At 40.8% G+C, this 20,946-nt stretch overlaps 1 protein-coding gene across 2 annotated transcripts in view; it reads left to right on the top strand.

Moving 5' to 3' along the window:
- Positions 1-20,946, top strand: part of LOC122811573 (ras GTPase-activating protein nGAP-like) — a 580,578-nt gene that overhangs the window by 483,084 nt on the left and 76,548 nt on the right. For both annotated transcript variants that reach the window (XM_044083499.1, XM_044083500.1), the window contains 3 exons: positions 2,666-2,951; positions 4,739-4,870; positions 13,979-14,178. In XM_044083499.1, coding sequence (XP_043939434.1) covers positions 2,666-2,951; positions 4,739-4,870; positions 13,979-14,178 — 618 coding nt within the window. The remainder of the gene's footprint in view (positions 1-2,665; positions 2,952-4,738; positions 4,871-13,978; positions 14,179-20,946) is intronic.

The raw sequence follows: 20,946 nt of genomic DNA on the forward strand, positions 1-20,946 counted from the left end.
GGTGTGCAGTTTCCACTGTCTGTAGATGGCAGACCTTTGTGCAGACAGATGAAGGTTATTGTTCTCCATTTGTGAGTCACAAAGCCTGTTCGGAGGCTACAGTGAAATGGCAATTCCATGGAGCCTGACAGGCCATGTCTCATGCTATTTAGAAGGCATCCTGGGATACTGTCTGGGCCCAGTTATGCAGTGTTGTTCACCTTACAGCATTAAGGACCTGTTCCATAGTGACAGCAGGGGGGGGGGGGGTTATATTTTTTCGTATTTCCTGAGGGAAGGTTGAGGGGAGACGGGGTTAAAGTTGGAGCTGAATTTATCAGCCATGAGGTTTGCTAAGTCTTCTGACTCAGTACAAGTAGCTCCATTAGCAATGAGCTCTGCACACAATTGTGTATTGTCTTTGATGTTGCAGACATAGCTAAAGAATGCCTTGTGGTTGTCCTTGGCCTGGGAAGCCAAATTCACCTCAAATTTAGGTTTGTTAGACTATTTGTCCTCATAGTTGTTTGTTTAGTTTAATGAGAGTGCTTTTCGTGCTGGGTGCTGAACTTCCTAATTTTTGCCATGAATTTCTTCCTTCTGTTATACAGCGTATTGATGTTGTGATTCCCCCAGGGTGGCTTGTTTTTTGAGTTAGTTTTGTCCTTCTTCCTAGTGTGTACAGCTGCCTCTATGCAGCTATTAACATGCTTGTATAGGGTGTCTGTGAACAGTTCCACATAGGCAACATTGCTCTCAGGGTTTATGGTGCTTTAAAGTTTGCCAGGTTATCACTTAATAGTAGGAAGTTAGCCTTAGAGTAGTTTATGAATATTTCAGAGTTAGTTGAGGTTCCAAGTTCTATTGTGACTTTAAAGGAGACCATTTTTTAGCCTGACCTTACCAGGGAAAACATTATACTAGAAGGTGTGCAGCACTCTCTCATATTAGTGAGAACCAGATCCAGTATGTCAATACACCAATCAGGGGTGCAAACAATCTAATCCATGTTTGTATTTACAAAATCTGGGAATCTCTGTGCCTATATGTTTGCTTTCATATACGATTCCCAGTTAAGAGTTTGGTAATTAAAATTGCCCATGAATATGGTATTGGGTTGAACGGTGACCGTTTCCAATACGTTTAAATACATGCTGTTGGTTTCCTGGGTCATACAGAAGGTGTGGTATGGGATTTTGCCTATGGTGATTTGAACATGGAGAAGCTCAAGTTCATTGTCCTGTTTGACTGGCCTTGAGGTATATTTATTTTTGATGTAAATCAAGACACTTCCACTTTTAGTCCCTTTCTGTGTAGTAGCTGGTCTAAGGCATTATAGCCCTGCTCTGCCAATGTGCTCCCTTCTGCAGCTCTAAACCATGTGTCAGTGACTGCACAGATGTCAGAACTGTCTAGTCCAGTGATGGCAAACCTATGACACCCATGTCAAAGGGGACACACCATAATGTTTTGGGTGGCACGCCAGCATTCACCAGCACCCAAGTTACCAAAGAAACAGCTTTTGCATTTGTTGCTCGTGTGACATGCATTGAATTATTTTGTGCCAGGAGCCAGTTGAACAATACGGCTGCAGAGGTAAAGAAGTTATTGACCTCAAAGACTATTTCGGTATACCATCTCAACAATGTCTGCAAAGGGCAGTGCTGACATTATTTTATCTTCATGGTTACACTTTTGCAAAGGGCAAGTGGTCTGCATTTCTAAGCATGTTCTCTTTTACATTCCTCTGAACTATCTTCTTAATCCCTCTTAAAAGCTGGCAACTTTTTACACTTAATAATGACAATAATTAGATTTATAGACTTAAACTTCAGAAAAATGTATATTAATTCACATTCATTTTTTCTGTCAGTGTCTGAAATTAATAGTACTAGTAGTTTAAAACTGTTCATGTCTCTTATTTCTAGATTTGTCCCCGATTCTGTTGAGGTTTATTATCCCTGATGTATGGAGAGCTATGCTATTTTATTTGTATTTATTTATTTTATTTTATTTATTTATTTTTGTTTGCAGGGGGTGAGAGGTCAATAGAGTCAAGTTAGGCATTTTCTGAATTTCTGACATGCTGAGCCCAAAAGGTTCGCCATCACTTGTCTAGCATGAGAAGAGCTTGTAGGGAGTAGAGTTTTTTGTTTAGACTCCTAGCACTGAGCAGTAACACCTTTCAGTTTTCTTGCTAAAGATGTTATGAGATTGAAAAGAATGAAGGAATTTGAGGGAATGCTTGAGAATGAAGAAAGTCAAAGTCTTCTAGTTAACCATAGACAGCTATTGAAATAAGTGCCCATACTGGAGGACTAGTTGGGCCAAACATTATTTGTGCTCAATTAAAAAACATTTTCTGTCTGTATTCATGTGTTTCTTTTGTCCTCTCTGCCTCTCTGCCTGAAATGCATACATCTATGAATCAGTCAGTCTCTCTCTCTCTGTCAAATGGTGTACCTTAACTTATTACCTGCCTTTACATTGATCTGTCTTGATATTATTGTGTGTGTGTGTGTGTGTGTGTGTGTGTGCGCGCGCGTGTGCGTGTGCGTGTGCGTGTGTGTGTGTGTGTGTGTGTGTGTGTGTGTGTGTGTGTGTGTGTGTGTGTGTGTGTGCGTGTGTATGTGTGCGTGTGTGTGTGTATGTGTATGTGACTAATTAAGCATTTTATATTTTTCAGCAATAAGCCTTGGGTCAAACCAACATTTATAGCACCCAAAAACCTGAGCAAACATACTCCAGTTATATCAATATCTCTAACTAACATACACAAAGCAAGGGATGAAGGAGTAGCACAGTCAGGACGTACCAAAATAAATCCAATATCTCGAACTCAGAGTGTACCAGCGAACAGGAACGGACATAGGACAAGGAGGTATTATAGCAAGGAAGATTGCTCTGAACTGTCTGCAAGTAAGCATGGCTATGATCCAATCATCACACTGCCAAGAAACAGGAGTCAGCAGGTAAGAATCTTTTTGAAATCCTCTTCAGCTTTCTAGCATGACTGAAACATAATCTCCTCTTCGTGACTCTGTCTGTAACTGGGACTACTTTTGCCTTCTGCTCAGATGTCCTCATTTATATTTTTCTCACAGTGTGCATCCACTTCCCTTCTCAGGCACTTCAGCTCCATTACCTCAAGCTTCCTCAGCTGCCCTGCCTTCACTGCTCAGGTTTCTGTGCCATACAGAGGCATTGGTTGTACCCCTGTTGTGTGCACCTTCATTTTCAACTTCTTTAGCATTTTTAGGAGACACACGCTTCCCATGACTCTGTACCATTTAGCTGTAGCACCTCCGATTCTAGCTTTGATATATTCATTCAGACTTCCCTTCTCCTTAACTTCACCTCCCAAAAATCTTGCGGCTGTTAGCCTGTTCCATTACTTTTCCCCTTCATCTCAGTTTTAAGCTTTTATTTTTGACATTTCCATTTTGCCATGACCATTGTTATGCCTTGTTTTGTACTCTGTTTCATTTAACGTGCCCTCAGTTTTGCATTGTAGCCTCCTATCATGTGCTGAAGCTCCCATTCAGAGTATGAGGTCATCTGCATACAGTGGCTTTATTGTCTGCTAATGTAGTCCATTACCAGTAGGAACAGCCGTAGGCTCAGAGATGAACCCTGAAGAACACCTATTGGAAACCCATCTCAGAGTCAAAATACTGTTCCACTGTTGTCACTGGGCCCTTGCTCAAAGCTTGCAATAATCCTACCAATGTTTCCAGGACTTCAAACCATCATTAGGTTGCCCATATAGTCTATCTTGTGACCTTGCCATATGCTTTCTCAAAGTCAAGAAATATCCAGTCGGTCTGTTTTTGTACCCCTAGTTTCATATCCACTATCTGATGTGTGTGTGTGTGTGTGTGTGTGTGTGTGTGTGTGTGTGTGTGTGTGTGATAAACTGTAATGGTTAGGAGAAGAGTTACCAGGTGTATTATTAGCTAGCTACACCTCTGCTCAAGATTATTGGTTTTGCCAGTTCTATTTCAATACCACTACCAAATATTACACACAAAACCTTCTTAAAAACTTGAAGACAAATATAATTATTATTCTTTTTCACAGCTATGGAATCCTGCATTTATAATGTTGTTTACTGCTTTACTTATTCCCTGTCATACCATGGCTAAGTATTGTACATGAAGTCTTAATGGCAGCATTGTTTTTTGTTTTTGTATTCCTAAGTGCATTTCTTACTTACCAGTTATCCATACCCAAGATTAATGCTTTACCGTAGACTGATGCTGGAGGTAAGATTCCCTCCATTCTCACACCCACAAGAGATTTGGCTAGAACATCCTTAAATTGAGCCCCTCTTTGTCCAAAACTCTGCTGACTTTATGCTAAACTAATGTATTATTCTGATATAATGTATGTATTTGCCATTGGACTGATTTTGGTGTATTATCGTTGCTGTTAATTTACAGTGCATTTACTTCTCTTTAAACACTCTTTTCTATATAGTTACGTATTCAAACAGAATGGTAGTAGGATTTTGTCACTGTTGGTAAGATAGCAATTTAACAGGGGCAGAAAGACTAATGAACCTTCTTTTGTGAGGTATTTCTGAGGTATTTTTATTATTGAGGTATTGTGAAGTAATCGATAAAGAAATGATAGCCTAGTAAATCATCTGCAATTTTTTATAAACCTTTTTGCATGTAGCATGGTGATAAGTTGCTTTGTTAAATGTTTCTTCAGTTCATATATAAATGCCATATTGATTACATGCTTTCATGTGCAGAACCACAGGTCGCTGAAAACATCCCATTCACTGTCAGTAAGGCCTGGTGTCCCTTGGTTAAGAAACAGTTATAATTCTGATGAAGGACTCAAGGAGTCAAATGAAAAGAATGATCTGTTGCCAATTGAACAGGTGAGACTTACAGCAGCTTAATAATTATATAGTAGTTTTAAATGTTTTTTTTAATCAGGACTTTAGAATATAGTATTTATGTTTACCTGCAAACATTTTAAAGGATTATTTTGATAATAAAATGAATATAAATGGAATGTAATACAGATGTATCCAGTCAAACCTGTTAGAAGAGTCAGTAAGCATAAATAGAAAGAAATCAAAAATGTTGTCAGGTCTTTAAACTGAAAGGATGGTAATGTCATTTATGACATGGATACGTCATTTAAAGAAGAAAGCAAAATGCTTAAAGGTTTGCTAAAAGAAGTGCAAAAAAAAAAAAAAAAAGGCTATGGTTTCTTAGCCTTTACACAAGCAATGCATTCAAGATCTCTCAAAGAAACACCTGCCACTTGGATACCATTCCGGGAAGACCCAACACTACATTGCTGTAACCCTCCTAACTGAAAACCTAACAAATCCACATCTAATAGATGGATTGAGAGCCCAGGCCTATTTACATCATGGAGGTTTGAATCTGGTCTGTATTTCACAGTAAACTTGAAGGGTTATAGGGCAAGTGCTCATCTGCACTTTAATATACTCATTCTGTTTGCTTAACTGTATTAGTGGGCATAGGCTATGATAAGCATGCATTCCCTAGCAAGGAAGTTGCATTTCAGTTAGAACAAAGCCCACTTAATATCTATGCACCCCCTCCCTGTAGTACAGCACTTAGATTTGGCTAGACTTAATTTCCTACTCAAATAAAATAATCTTGGAAGCAAAAATGTTATTAGTGGTGGTGGGAGTTCAGTGATGAGCCCTTTCCTATGTGGCATCTATTTCTCAGAGCTTCTGTCACCTCTCCTGACCTATGGTTATCGAAGTTTGCATAAGACTACAAATGGGCATTATTTCTTCCTACACTGACTCACAATGGCTTCAACATGGGTTAGGCTATGATAACAATTGGTGCAAGGACAATAGGTCAAAGTAAATGTGAAAAAATGCAGTCATTCATTTCAGAAAATGAAAACATTTCCACATCATACCATACAAACAACGCACTCTTCAATCAAGCACTGCTGTACAGGCTCTAGACACTCTCAATAATTATTCCTTATGTTTTTACCATCATGTCTCTCTGTATGACTTAGAAGCTCTATTAGATGGTTCATCTAATTTCCAGAAGCATCTTCACCAAATCCAAAGTTGTCTTAATTCCTCTTTATGCGTCTCTTATCAGGCCCATTAGAGTATAATATTCCTGTTGGTTAGTATTTGTCGAAGTATATTACTCAACTTGGGAAACCTCGCAGATTCATGACAAATCAATGTCTACAAGACCCTTAGTTATCTGGATAGACCGGCAGTTTTGTTCCAGAATTCAGTTCCTTATAAACTCTTCAGTGGTTATGTGTCTAACCTTTCGAACCATGAAAGAGTTGACCTGCCTTGACTTCCTATTCCTTTGGAGAACAAATGTTGCTTTAAATAAGTAGTGTAAGCATATAAACCTTCACCAACAGATAAATAAGACAAGCTGACATAATAGAGTCATATCCCAAACTATCCCTCCCCACATGAATAGATTTCAACTACATGTCAAGCAGGGAACCATTCATGTCACCTTCAAGGTAAACCTAGACAATTGGGTGAGCAGCCTCAAATTCTCCTCAGTTTAACCTGAGGCTAGAGAGAACTTTTGAACATGGTTTATTGGCCAGTCTTGTAATGGTCTGCTGACAAAGTCTGAGTGGGCTCTATCTGTGCTCTTCTGTGCATTTTTGTGAGGTTTCTGTGTTCTAGTCAGGTAGCATTGTCTGGACAGAGGCCTGCTGTTAGTTTTGCTTGTTGACTTTCCTGTGTTTAGCAGCCATCTTCTGCTGATAGTGTCTTGTCTTCTCTGTTAGTGACAGTAACATGGTTGCCTGACCTTCTCTATCATGAGTGATTGGTTGAAAGAGCAGGGGCTAGCAGGATTGGGTAGTAATTTGAGCTTCTAGATTCTTCCATCTTTTCTGGTTTTTAAACCCAGTGTTTGCAAGGTGCTGCACTTATTTGCTCGTTGCGCACTGCCGCTGCACTGTTTTAACCCATTGCAAGGTATCTCTGTTGCATTCTTTTCCCCTTAGCAGCACTGCTGTACAACTGGCATCCTCCCTTGCAGCTATTGCAATTTTATCCAGCCCTACTCACACTTATAGGCACTCTTCCCACTCTACCATCCTTTACCTCTCTTCCATAGATTCTGATAACCATGGACGGACAATTTCCTGTGGTTTCTCCTGCTAGTCTTGTTGATATGGGCATCCTGAGACAGTGTAGCAACTGTCTCATGTACAGAAACAACCCTCTTCTTCTACCACCTAGGAACACAATATGTGAGAGATGCAATTACATTAAGAACCTAGAATTCTTGCTGTCTCAATCACAAGCCAGCACATCTGTCAGTGAGAAGGTTGTCTACACAAACACCACACCTCTACCACCACCCACACTTATACAGTACATTCCTACATATGTGGAGGTTCTCAAACATACCTAAACAAGAGAGACCTCGGAGGCAAAAGCACGTACGCACATCACAACCCACCACACCAAGCACCACACATGGTACACATGCCTGTGTCTCACAGCCTCTAAGGCCCAGCCACAAATCCAACATACTAGTCATAGGAGACTATCGTGAGACACACAGATGTGCCCCTCACCAGGTTAGACAAGGGGAAAGTCACTGTAAGTTGCTTGTCAGGTGCTAGAATCCACCATATCACTCACCCACTCAAGTCTGTCAACAACAGGTACTGTTATGACTGTCATAGCCCATATTAGTGTGAATGATTTGAGACATAACTCTCTGGACTATATGAAGAGAGACATGATTGAGCTCGCTGAATGTGTGTCCCAGGCAGGTATGTCCCTAGCCTTAAGCAGCATCCTACCGTCACCCAGAATGATGCCTCAGTACAAACAGAAAATGATTGACTAACAATTGGCTTAGTGTCTGGTGTCATTTCAAGGGGATCCAGTACCTGACACCCTGGGAGGACATGATTGACAGAACACATTGCTTTGCCACAGATGGCCTTCATCTGTCTCCCCTGGGCTTTAGGCTTCACACAAAGGCTCCTGCCTCCCCCGTAGTGCCTTATTTAGGCAAAGTCATAAGAACAAAATTACTAATGTGAAAAATTATTCTAAATGAAATTTAAAGGTCATGCTGCTACACGCTAGGAGTCTTAGCATGAAACTGCACTCATTGCAAGTATTCCTCACCCTGGAAGATGCTGACATTTGCGCAGTCACTGAAACCTGGTTCAAAGCTGGACAGAGCACCCCAGCCTTACCAGGTTACTTGTCCTACCATACTTTCAGACCCCAAACAGAGGGCTACAAAGCCAAAGAAGGAGGAGTTTAAATATTTATCAAAGACATACACACCTCCAGGCTGGTCAAAGAGTATGAAGCACAGGAGGCACTCCAGGTGTAGTTAACTGTTGACAAAACACCTATTCAAATCATAGCTAGGCTACAGACCCCCCAACTATGACTCAGAAGGCCCACTCCACCTATTTGGACTTACCTGAATCCATCAAAATTCAACCCCCTACCCTGATCCTGGGCAACTTTGACTACCCAACTATAGAGTGGAAGACCTATTCTAGCTCAGACATGAATGCCCACAGATTCCTCGACTTCATCAATGCCAATGCATTGGATCAGCTGTTCGACACTTCCACAAGAGGTGAAAATATCCTAGACCTGGTACTAACCAACATGATTAGCTACTGTAGCACCCCTACAGTGTCATCCTCCCTGTTAAGATCTGACCATAAAGCAATCACTTTCGAAGTCACCATCTCCCCTGACCCCCTCCCCCTTGCCAGGGTCGAACAAAAAAATGTTTTCCAAAGCTGACTACAACCTCCTGAGAGCAGGTATAAGCAGCTTCACAGCCACTATCCCTTCATTTGAATCAAGCACCAATGTCCAAGCCTACACCAAAAAACTATATCAGTAATTATATGGCTGCATGAACTCAGCAATACCTGACAGGACCAAATCATCTTCCTCAAGGAAGAGTAAACCTGTCTGGTAGACAGAAGAATAAACAGACTATAATAAAATTAAAAAATTGCTGTCCAGGACCAAGAAGGAGCAGGTACCAAGTTGAAAACAATCTCTCCTTTGTCTGAACAAGCAAATAAGGTCATTGGTGAAATCCTCTAAGGCTAACTTGAGTCCAAATTGGCCACATCCACTAAGGACAATCACAAGGCTTCCTACGCATATGTCTGCAATCTCACAGGTAACTCCCAAATCTGCTCCGAATTGGTGGTCAAGAATACCACACACACAAACGCCATAGATATAGCCAACCTGCTGGCAGAAATGTTCAGTGAAAACTTCACCCCCCGTCCCCCCCATCAGTAAACCAGGACATCCCCAGCACCTGCCCCCTCCCCTCATCACCAGGGAGCAGGTTATTAATGCCCTCTCAAAGGCAAATAATACAGTCTTCATGGGACCCGACAACATCTCTGGCTGTGTTCTACATGAACTTAGGTAAGAGCTCTCAGCACCAATAAGCACCCTATTCAACCAAAGACTATGCACCAACTTCATCACAGCAGAATGGAGGACTGCCACTGTCCTCCCTATGCACAAAAGTGGAGCATCCACCGACCCAGGCAATTATAGGCCCATCAGCCTAACTATAACTTGCCTGATCTGCAAGGCCATGGAACGCATTATCATGGACCTTATAAACAAGGATATTGGCAACCTTGAAACGCTTGATCCCACACAGTTTGGTTTTGTCAAAGTGAGATTATGACTGTTAAATTTGGTCTTCTTCTTTGAAACAAATCACCAAAGCCATGGATGTGGGCAAGACAGTGGATACTGCCTACCTTCACTGAGCCAAAGCCTTCAACACTATTCCCCACATGGGCATAATAGATATACTCACCGGGCTAGGCATCAACCCATATGTTACCAGATGGGTAGCCAACTGGCTCTCTGATAGAAACCATGCAGTCAAAATAGGGGAAGCCACCTCTAGTAGTAGACCTGTAACAAGTGGTATATCCCAAGGATTGGTCTTGGGGCCTCTACTGTTTGGGATATACTTTTCTGAGGTGCAAGCCAAAACCAGTGGTCTGTGGATGACCAAGTTTGCAGATGACTGCAAGGTGGGCACTGTCGTAAATTCACCTAGTGATGTGAACATCCTCCAAGAGGGCCTTATCTAAACTAATGACTGGTGCAAGAAGCATGGCCTCAAACTGAATGCCAAGAAATGCATCATTATCCCCTTTGGGGAAAATGGTGTCCCCACTAATTATCACATTAATAACAATGTACTAAGCACCCAATCATTCATGAGAGACTTGGGCACCCAGGTTGATAGCAACTTGACTTTTGACCACCATGTTGCCTCCATTGTAGGGAAGGCTTTCTACATGGCCCACCTCATAAGTAAGGGCATTTTATTCAGGAACGAGGAAGTCATAACATCCCAGTACTCCTCCCTTATCAGACCCATTATAGAGTACAATTCCCCCTTTGGCATGTACCTTGCCAAGCACATGCAGCAGTTGGAGAGACCACATAGGTTCCTGACCAGGAAAATCCAGAGTCTCACACACCTATCCTATACAGATAGGCTAAAACTCGACTCGACTCAGTCTCATACAGACTGCTTAGAGGTGACCTGTGTGTATCATACAAGACCGTCTCAGACTCAGCCTTGATGGAGTTGCTGCATATCCGCAAGTCAAACTCCACTCACGCAACCCATACGCAAGGTCTCAACCTGGTCTGTAACATTAATAGAACTCGTTGGTGGGAATAATTGTGTTCCAACAACTCCCCCATCTATGAATAGACTTCCTTTCATGTCAAGTAGAGTACCTCCCTAGCCTCTTTAAGAGGAACCTGGATGACTGGATGGGAAACTGAAAATATACCCCTGGGCTCCCACCTGTGTCCCTGCTGGACAGGGAAAATAGCTGCTGACTTTGTGGGAATGTGGGTGAAATTCTTGGCTAGGCTTATAAAGGACTCCGGGCCAATAGCCTAGTATCGTCCTACGAACCTATGAACTAATTGCCAGTAGTTACCTATAAACCTATGACCTTTGAAATATAGGATCTCTTCTCCATTAATGGTCTGTGACAACACCTTTCTTAGGCCTACTTCTGCATCATCCATATAAATTGTAAAGGGCCCTCTGGGAATCTGCAGAGTCTAAGACAGGCTCTGGACAGAATATTCTTTTTAGCGGGCTAAAAGCGTTGTCTAATTGTGTAATTTCCATTTAACCTTACACGGCATTTTTCCCTTTTGGGTTGGTATAATTGTTAAGGTGTTTACCTCACAAACATAAGGTACAGGGTTTTATTTTCACCTATGAGGGAAACTGGCTAGGCTTAAAATGGCCCACAGTGGTAACTAGCCTAGTACTTAAAATTAATAAATTCCACAATGGCTGAATGGTGCATCTTCAGGGATGTAAGCAAATACTGAAGAAAGCAAAGTTACACTGACACACTGCTGAAGATATACAAATCTACTGTTTAACCTTTATCAAACAGTAGATTTTCTCTCTTCAGCAGTGTGTTAGTGTAACCTTGCATTCTTGAGTATTAGCCTAGTACTTACCTATGCATCCATGTAAGAGAGCAAGCTACAGAAACAAAGTGGGGTACCATTTCTGACAGTACTTTAGTAATCCCAAGTCTGCCCTTACTTTGTCCTTAGTGCAAGTATTGGATTAATTTTTAACAGTTTCAATTTTTTTCTGGGGGAGGGGGTCTAACAATCCCCCTACAAAAGATATATCCTAAATATTCCATCTATGATAAGTAACTTTCACTTTGAACATTGGCAGGGAACCCAGCCTGTTGGAAACACTCTGGTAGAACTTGGATTTTAGCTAAATTAGAATATCGGTCTTCTGACCATATTATCACATTGCTTTGGTAGGCAGCAACATACTTGACATGTTGTTTTAGGATTCTACCCATAAGTCTCTGAAAGCTTGTAGGTGCACCATGCAGCCAAAATGGAAGGATGGCATACTGAAATAAGCCATCTGGTATTATAAAAGCAGTTTTGTCTTTGCTTTCAGGAAATAAAGGAATCTGTCAGTATCCCATTGTTAGATCTAATGCAAACAAGACTCTTGCCTTTTCCAGCCTTTCAATAAGTACTACGAATTTTGTCTTCCATACGGCTGATTACAATTGTTTTTATATGACTCAATCTTCTTGATTATAATGGGACAGGGAGAGATGCCATTTACTCTTAAAAGAGTAATAACAACATCATGACTTCTGAGGGAAGGTTGGCAAGTTGTCAGCCTGATGCAGTCATAGGCCCAGTCATTTTTGTGGTTGATATTAGATGTTTCACTGCTTACTTACTGACTACAACCATTGACCTTTCATAGCAGTATTGCTATATTTTAATTTTGATTTTTAGTTGCTGTTCCAGTCTTTTACTCTCGATGTAGGTATCTCAGTACTAAGGGAGTGAATTCTGAAATACCTAAAGAATTTCTTTCTAGTTGAGAAAACAAACAGAAGTTAAAAAAAGGAGACTGGATGAGTAATTTTTTCTTTTATCCTTTTGTACCTCAAAAGAAAGGGGTTTACTATGAAACGTCAATTTACCTGAAAGTTGATGTGTTGAAAGAGCAAAAAAAATAAATAAATAAAATAAGCCCCAAAACCAAAAGGGTGAAAAACTATTTATTTATTTTGCTATTTGCAGTGGGGGCAAGCCCCCCTCCATGAACTTATATAAACCAACATCACAGACACACCATCTTACCAACTTGAAGGGAGAAATCTCAAACAAAAAAAAATATTGCTGACATTGTAAGAAAACACACTGGCAAGCATTTGGCATTATGCCATTCATCTATTTTTTTCTGCAGGCTACTGATGCTCGAACAATTTCACCTTGAGCATGTGTGGGGAAACCTCTCAAAAGTTGTTAATGAACAACTCTACGGCATTAGATTGAATACTGGGTATGCTGAAAGAAGACCATTCTCAGGTTTGCAGTCACATGATTTGTGTGAAAAATGTCTTTTTATAAAATAAAAAACAACCCATTATACACTATGCAATTAGGAAGTGGAGAAGGCGGGAATTGCACAAATGGTGGCATACCTCCACACATCATATTTTTATTTTTGTAAAACTTGTCTACCAGTATAGATGAGTTGCGACAGGTTAAACCACACAAGGCATCCAGGGATATTCTTTGCAAGAAGTGAGCATCACTGTCTTTGTAAACTGATATTGATCCAAGTAATGAGCAATGCAAACATGTCACTGATTTCCTTCATAAAGCCAGACAACAGTTTATCCACAGAATGCAGTCATGTGGGATGTACATCAATCAGCAAGGTTAGTGTAAAACCTTCAGAATTATAGTCCTGTTCTAAACTTCATCAGAATATACAAAAGATCAAATCAATTAAACGTAAAGATAATAGCTGATATGAAGAAATGTTTTTGTTCACAGAAATCATCATTTCATCTATTGGTTGTTAGAAAACATCACCTTACATACATGAAGGACTGATATTCTTAGCTAGTTTCCATGTCTATTCTTTTACTTTGTGGATCTTTAACTGCTTTTAAAGCTGTGACACACAGATTCAGTTGCAGACGTGCCACAGTTTAGGACTAATACACACATTTCTTAGTATCCCAGTCAAGGGATATTGCACAAATGCGAGTTGGTTGTCCTCTTCCTCAAAATTCATTAACATCAGAGTCTAAAGCTGTGAGCTATAGTCATCACTTTAGAGTTTCAAAAACTGGGCAGTTGCCTGCATGGAAACAATCTCCCAACTTTATTTATTTAATGATCACACATTCTAGGGAAGTTACAGCATGTGTAATCTACAGCAACACTTACTTCTGAGGAAAATAAGCACATGGCTCTTGAAACTAGTAGACAAATAGTGTGACATATCAATTTCTTAAATCCCATTTCAAAGACAGTCATGGTAAACCTTTTTAAGAATATTTATCAGGCAGCTGATGTGACATGGTGAAATCTACAGAACGTGACAGTCTCTCTCTCTCTCTTTCTGTGTAGCATGAAAAGGCAATTGAGGATTTGAAACAGCAGCTGGGTGATTCACAGGCACGACAGCAGGGCCTGGAGCAGAAAATGGAAGAGATCGCTAAACAAAACCAAGCATTACTAGAACACCTTACGGAGGTCCAAGCAAATGAAAACTTGATTAGGCAGGAGCTAGAAGAAAAGCTACTCCAGATTCAAAATATTACAAGCAGGTGAGCGCAGAGTGTGGGCTCTGCATATGCAGAGTATATGTGCATATGACTTGCTACAAATTGTACGTCGTAAAAATATGGAGTTATGTTTGTTTCCAGTTTTGTCAGACTAAGTATGCTATAAGGTTGTCTCAGCGAAGATTCCAAAATAGGAAACAATACCATGTTCTACTCATTGTCAGTGGTAGCACAACAAATATGTATATGAACAAGGCAGCCTTTCATGGTTTATTAATCACTGACGACAATGTCACAAACTGTCTGGGTTTTCTTCAGCAGAAATAACTATCTTATGGAAACTTGAACGGCTCTAACACAATGTTAGGTATTAGTATTTTGCATGCTGTGTGTTTAGAAGAAATATAATGGATAGATAATCTAAAAAAATGAAATATGGAAGTTTTTTTGTAACCTGTTTACATTTATCCTTGATAAATGACCTCGATCCTTGACAGCTGAGCATACATGTACTGACACTGTCAATTTGGTGAATGTTATACATAGCAGCTCTTTATGTCACTGATCAATATCCCATTCATACTTATTGCCTTTGTAATTATGATTAGTGAGCACAGAAGGATTCAGCAGACCACACTGCCTTATTGTGAATATGAATCCCAAATGACCGATTCTGTTGCAGTTATATGAACCATTGTTAGGAACCTGCCTTGTGATTCAGAAAGAATGATTTGTCAATTTACATGACTACATAAAAAGTGATTCAGAGACAGCTTTAGCTGAAATAAGAATGACATCAGCAGCAGCTAATTTCCATTTTTCTGAATTGCAAGTTTTTACCACTCATGTTAAAAGCACATTGTGGCAATTATGTCTTCAGGAAACCCATACATTGTGGTGGCAAATGTACTGTACCCATCAACTGTCTGGAACTATGCAGAACACCCCTGATGCTGGTTCATGTATTTGTTTGCTCCTTTGTAAAATATTAGACTTTCTGCCAAGCACGGAGGAGAACAGTTCATAATTCTGATGTTAGACTTTTATTCTTCTTTTAGTTTAGAAGATGCATGTTGATAGAAAATGTGTTATTCTATTATTTTTTTAAAACAAATTAGAGTAATATTTAAAATTTGTCCCAGATTGTGTACATTTATCCTTCCATTATTTTTGGCTTTGGCCAGTAGTCTTGAGCAAGGACACTGGGAGGTATGACAGGCACTCCCCCACTTGAATACACACACACACACACACACACACACACACACTCAACATCACCCTTCCCCCTCTCGACTGGACTCATGGATACACTCATGCACATGCACGCTTGGAATCACTTGCACACATGTGCATGCGCGCACACATTCTCCACTCCCTTCCTAACCCCTCTACTATGACCCCCCCAAGCTGCCCAACACTCAAACTGCCACACAGTTATCCTACTCCATTCCTACCCCTACAGACACTCATGCACACTGCTGCATACATACACCCTGACCTTATGATCCTACTGAGCTTTGCTGCACTCAGCTGCACTGAGACTTTTTCGATACATGTCAATGGGTGATGACAGACTTTTGGCTGAGTTAAACTTATCAGCTGGTCATAGTGATTTATGTAGATGAGCATCAGCAGCATTAATCAACAGCAGCAGTCAGTTCAGGGGGCATGGCCTATTAACACCATTACCTATTATCATGGCCAGTTGGAAGGCCTTTTGCAAGGATTCTTCTACTTATGGAAAAATCACAGCTGTAGGCTACTCTCTGAATAGGAAAGGGTTACTGAGAGGTATTGGTTCATCATTGCAAGGCTTACTGCTCACTGCAATGGTTTCAGAATCCAAGAACTGATTTTATAGTACAGTAGTTAGCTTGGTGAGTTTGCCCGGGTATAATCTGGGGTCAGTTTTGCATTACTCTGAATAAGACCTATGGTCAAACTAGGACAAAAATGGATAAGCAACATGAAACAGAAAAAGAGAGTCTGCCATCATAATCCTGAGAATTGTGGTCCTCATTTTTCAAACTTCCATGCCTGTGACCTGTCATAAGACTGTCAGCTGACGTTTTCATCTTTTCCATTCTACGCAGCATCATACCTGCACTCTTTTTGTTTATATTTTACTAGCTCTTTCTGCTAATCTTTATTTGTAGTCTCCTGTTTTATCCCACTACTTTATTCAGAGCTGCAAAAAGGTCCAAGGATATTTCCCGTGAGGTAGTAGTGTAAAATCTATTTTATAAGTACACATTTACTAAAGCAGCCACACTACTAATAGTAAAGAATAACTTTATTCATAGTTTAAGAAAACACATTCACTCCACTCTTTTTAAGGGGACCATAAAGACACACACACACACACACACACACACACACACACACACACACACACACACACACACACACACAAAGTAATGATTATAGGACATGCAAATGTCTACAGTATCTTGTAAATTTAATTATGAAAAATTAAGAGGCAAATTCCAAACAGTATTACATTTAAGATAATTCCTGTTTCTTGAATGTAAAAGAAATATCAGGCTTTATGAGCCAAACATTGTGACAAGGATACATAGGTGAAAAAAAAAACAGTGCACATTGTTTAACCAATGTGGGCCAGAAGTCACTGTAGTGTCAGCCTGTGTCCACAATGTGGAATGGTCAGGAAGGTAATGAAACGGATGTGAACCTCAGTAACGTGTGTCAGGGACAGTTTCAACCAAGGGATATGCTGCTTTGTCCAAGGGACCAGTGTTGGCCATACCCACGTTAAATGGAAATATATGTTTGCAATCCAGCTAGTGTAGTATTCAGTAGTGTCCACATGTGTTTTGCTACTGTAGCTATGTTCTCATTTTGCACTGACATTCATTTTTCTCCCACATAGTAGATGCTGTTGTAAACGATTTATCTCGCTACCTGCAGTTTTTACATGTAATACATGCACCTCCCTACTCATACACTTCACATTGCATATATTTTGATGTCTGTTGTAAGAGATTTCTTTCACTACCTGTAATTATTACATGTGTAATACACGCAGCTCCCTACTCATACACTTTACATTGCATGTATTTCAATGTCTCTGCTGTAATATTTAACTTCAGGGCTGAATAATCAACATGAATAGCATATATGGTGGCTGCAGGTTTTTTCAATTCTTCTGGACAGCACATTCCCTGTCTATGCTATATACATATAGTTTCCCAAATAAAATGCTGCATTTATTTTTAATTTAAGCATTAGGAGACAGATCTGCAGTATCACTGCAGCATCATAACTAATCACACAGAGAAATTTCTTATTTCACTGATGTATACAGTCCCTTCACCATGGTTCTAAAGTGCAAATCTATGTGCATGTCAGGTAGGGTCACTGCAGAAATGGCACTACTTAATATTACATGGTCTATACTGCTATCTTCTTGTTTTCTCAGTTTTACATGTAATCCTGAAGTGAAAATGTGTAACATATAGATAACAGTGTTTGTGTTCCTGTCCGATACTTTTCCCAGTGTTCAGCAAGCAAATTTACATCTTAACTAGCTGTTAAACCTTATGGTGTAGCAACGTAACACACAGACAGACAGACACACACAGACAGACACACACAGACAGACACACACAGACAGACACACACAGACAGACACATACACACACAGACAGACACATACACACACAGACAGACACATACACACACAGACAGACACATACACACACAGACAGACAGACACATACACACACAGACAGACACAGACAGACAGACAGACACAGACAGACAGACAGACACAGACACTTCCCTGCTATAATTCTTTATCTGGATATACATTTTCAGTCATTGCTAATTATTTACACTGGAACCTGGTGTCTGTACTTTGTATCAGATAAACATACTGTCACACTCAATTTACTGATTCAGGATGTTAAGGTTTGTGTTATGGGATACGGCCAAGTGCAGTGTGTCTTGCTTTTGATAATATAAAGATCTTTGTGAGTCGGATAGCAAGCATATTTTGTCTGCTGTACTGTGCACACATCAACATCTGCATTTGCTAACATGTTATGCCGGACAGACTAAATGATTAATTTACATCATATCTCTTAGAACTGCATTGTTTTCATTAGGCAGTTTTTGCACTGCTGGAGCAGCACACAAAGTGTGATCCATGAGACATCAGGAGACTTCTGCACTGGGGTGACCCCTGAGACATCAGGAGGATTCCACCCTGGGCAGCAGCCCACACAAAGTGTGACCCCTGAGACATCAGCAGGATTCCGCCCTGGGCAGCAGCCCACACAAAGTGTCATAACCGAGACATCAGAAGGATTCCGCTGTGGGCAGCAACCCACACAAAGTGTGACCCCCTGAGACATCAGGAGGATTCTGCCATGGGCAGCAGCCCACACAAAGTGTGACCCCCTGAGACATCAGGAGGATTCTGCCATGGGCAGCAGCCCACACAAAGTGTGACCCCTGAGACATTAGGAGGATTCCACCCTGGGCAGCAGGCCACACAAAGTGTGACAAATGAGCCATCAGGAGGATTCCACACAAAGTGTGACCCCTGAGACATCAGGAGGATTCTGCCATGGGCAGCAGCCCACACAAAGTGTGACCCCTGAGACATTAGGAGGATTCCACCCAGGGCAGCAGGCCACACAAAGTGTGACAAATGAGCCATCAGGAGGATTCCACCCTGGGCAGCAGGCCACACAAAGCTTGACCCATGAGACATCAGGAGGATTCCGCCCTGGGCAGCAGCATACACAAAGTGTGACCCATGAGACGTCAGGAGGATTCCACCCTGGGCAGCAGCACACACAAAGTGTGACCCATGAGACATCAGGAGGATTCCACCCTGTTCTATACTTATTCCAAAAGGAGGATAAGTAAGCAACGATACTTGACATAGGTGGTGGTACCGGGGAGGACTTGACATAGGTGGTGGTACCGGGGAGGACTTGACATAGGTGGTGGTACCGGGGAGGACTTGACATAGGTGGTGGTACCGGGGAGGACTTGACATAGGTGGTGGTACTGGGGAGGACTTGACATAGGTGGTGGTACTGGGGAGGACTTGACATAGGTGGTGGTACTGGGGAGGACTTGAACTCATAGGGCAGGACTCTGCAGCCTTTTACATTTAAAAGCCACATCAGTTTTCTCAGACTGGTCACTTACATTAGGGTCACTTGAGTGCATGTGGGAGGTGGGTGGGGAGGATGAAGCAGTAATTATGTGGAAAAAAATATTTTAACCACTCTTGTCTCATTAGAACGATGTGTAGGAGAAGCAGAACCAGTTACTTCTTGAGGCGAGTTGTTTTAACATATTTTACTACACTACATTTTTTTTCTGCATGATGATACCTTCACAACAAATACCTCATCTGTTCGAAATTAATTTTGTTCAATTAAGTTATATAAACGGTATTAGTTACTTAAATCACTACCCACACAGTGACGTGCAAACATCAGGGTATTATTTAATGCTGCACAATTCACACAATAGCAGGATTTCCTAGTTAACATGTAGCTTAGAAGATGAAACTGATTATTTCAGCCTATGAATCTCATGCTTTGGTATATCATTGCCCGTTTCCTTTCAGAACACGTGGCTCTAAAATAAATAACTGTCCCTGTCTACTATACATTTTCAGAGCTTAGCAGTGCTGTAATAAAATGCTTACCTTTAGATTCAGCACGTCATAAAAATAAAATAAGCTATGAAGGTACTTGGCGCCATTTAAAATGCAGTTAAACTATCGCAAATTAAAGTAAAATGGCCAACATATGATGGATTTTCATTTAACACTGGCTAGATACGCCACATCTTGTCAGGTTCATACAGAGACAAAAGGATTGAGATCGAAGGTGGTGTACCGATGCAGCCCACTCCCCTCCCACTTGGTGAACTAAAATATCAGTGCAGACTGCATAGCTGTAGAATGTTAAGTGGCTTGAAAAATTTGCCTCTGTAGAAAAGCTAGCTTTTGTAAAACAAACTGTAATGCATCCATCACAAATTATGTTATAAAGGAAGTATTCTAGTTATGGGATTCATTGGAAAAAGCAAAGGAAGATAGTAAGACGCAGACATTACTGCTACTTATGTGGGACTTTTTAGCATTTGGCTTTTTAATCCTACAAATAGTGAGTAGCTTCAACTGCTGTATGAAGAAAAACAACTCTGCTGAAAGAGTTGTAGTTTAGGTTTTGCTAAGCTGAATGTGATTTACAAGAGACAACCTACTGACCTTTGAACTTTGGAAATGATGAAGCTGGATCCTGCAGCTGATAGGTGTCTGTTAGCATCTGAAAGTTCCAGTGTTCTCCTGTACCATTCAAACCAGAAGCTGGTTATTTTTGTAAAGGCTAAATGAGGATGACTCTAGTTTAAGTATATTTTGTACTTAGTTAAGTAAAAAGTACAGTTTTGTACCTACCATAAATGTAGATGTTCGAAGATCCACATTGCTGCAGTCCTAACACTTGGGTAGTCCGCTGTCCCAGTCGGCCCGAATACCAAAGTATATGGCTGACGTCGGTCAAGGCGCATTAGTCTGACGTCAGGACGTCAGGGTACAAATGCGCATGACCGACGTCATATCCTCAGTCTTTTCTTGCCCCAGATGTCAGAAGACCCTAAAAAGATAAGGCTAAAACCAAAAAACACCACACACTCCTGCACCAAATATATATACAATATATACAAATTTACAAGAGTATAACCTCACCCACACAACCACCCCTAAACACAGAGGGGAAGGAGGGAGGGTAATTGGACTGCAGCAATGTGGATCTTCGA

Source organism: Protopterus annectens, chromosome 9.part0 (genome assembly GCF_019279795.1).
Source record: "Protopterus annectens isolate FY-2018-M chromosome 9.part0, PAN1.0, whole genome shotgun sequence".
NCBI classification, from domain to species: domain Eukaryota; kingdom Metazoa; phylum Chordata; order Ceratodontiformes; family Protopteridae; genus Protopterus; species Protopterus annectens.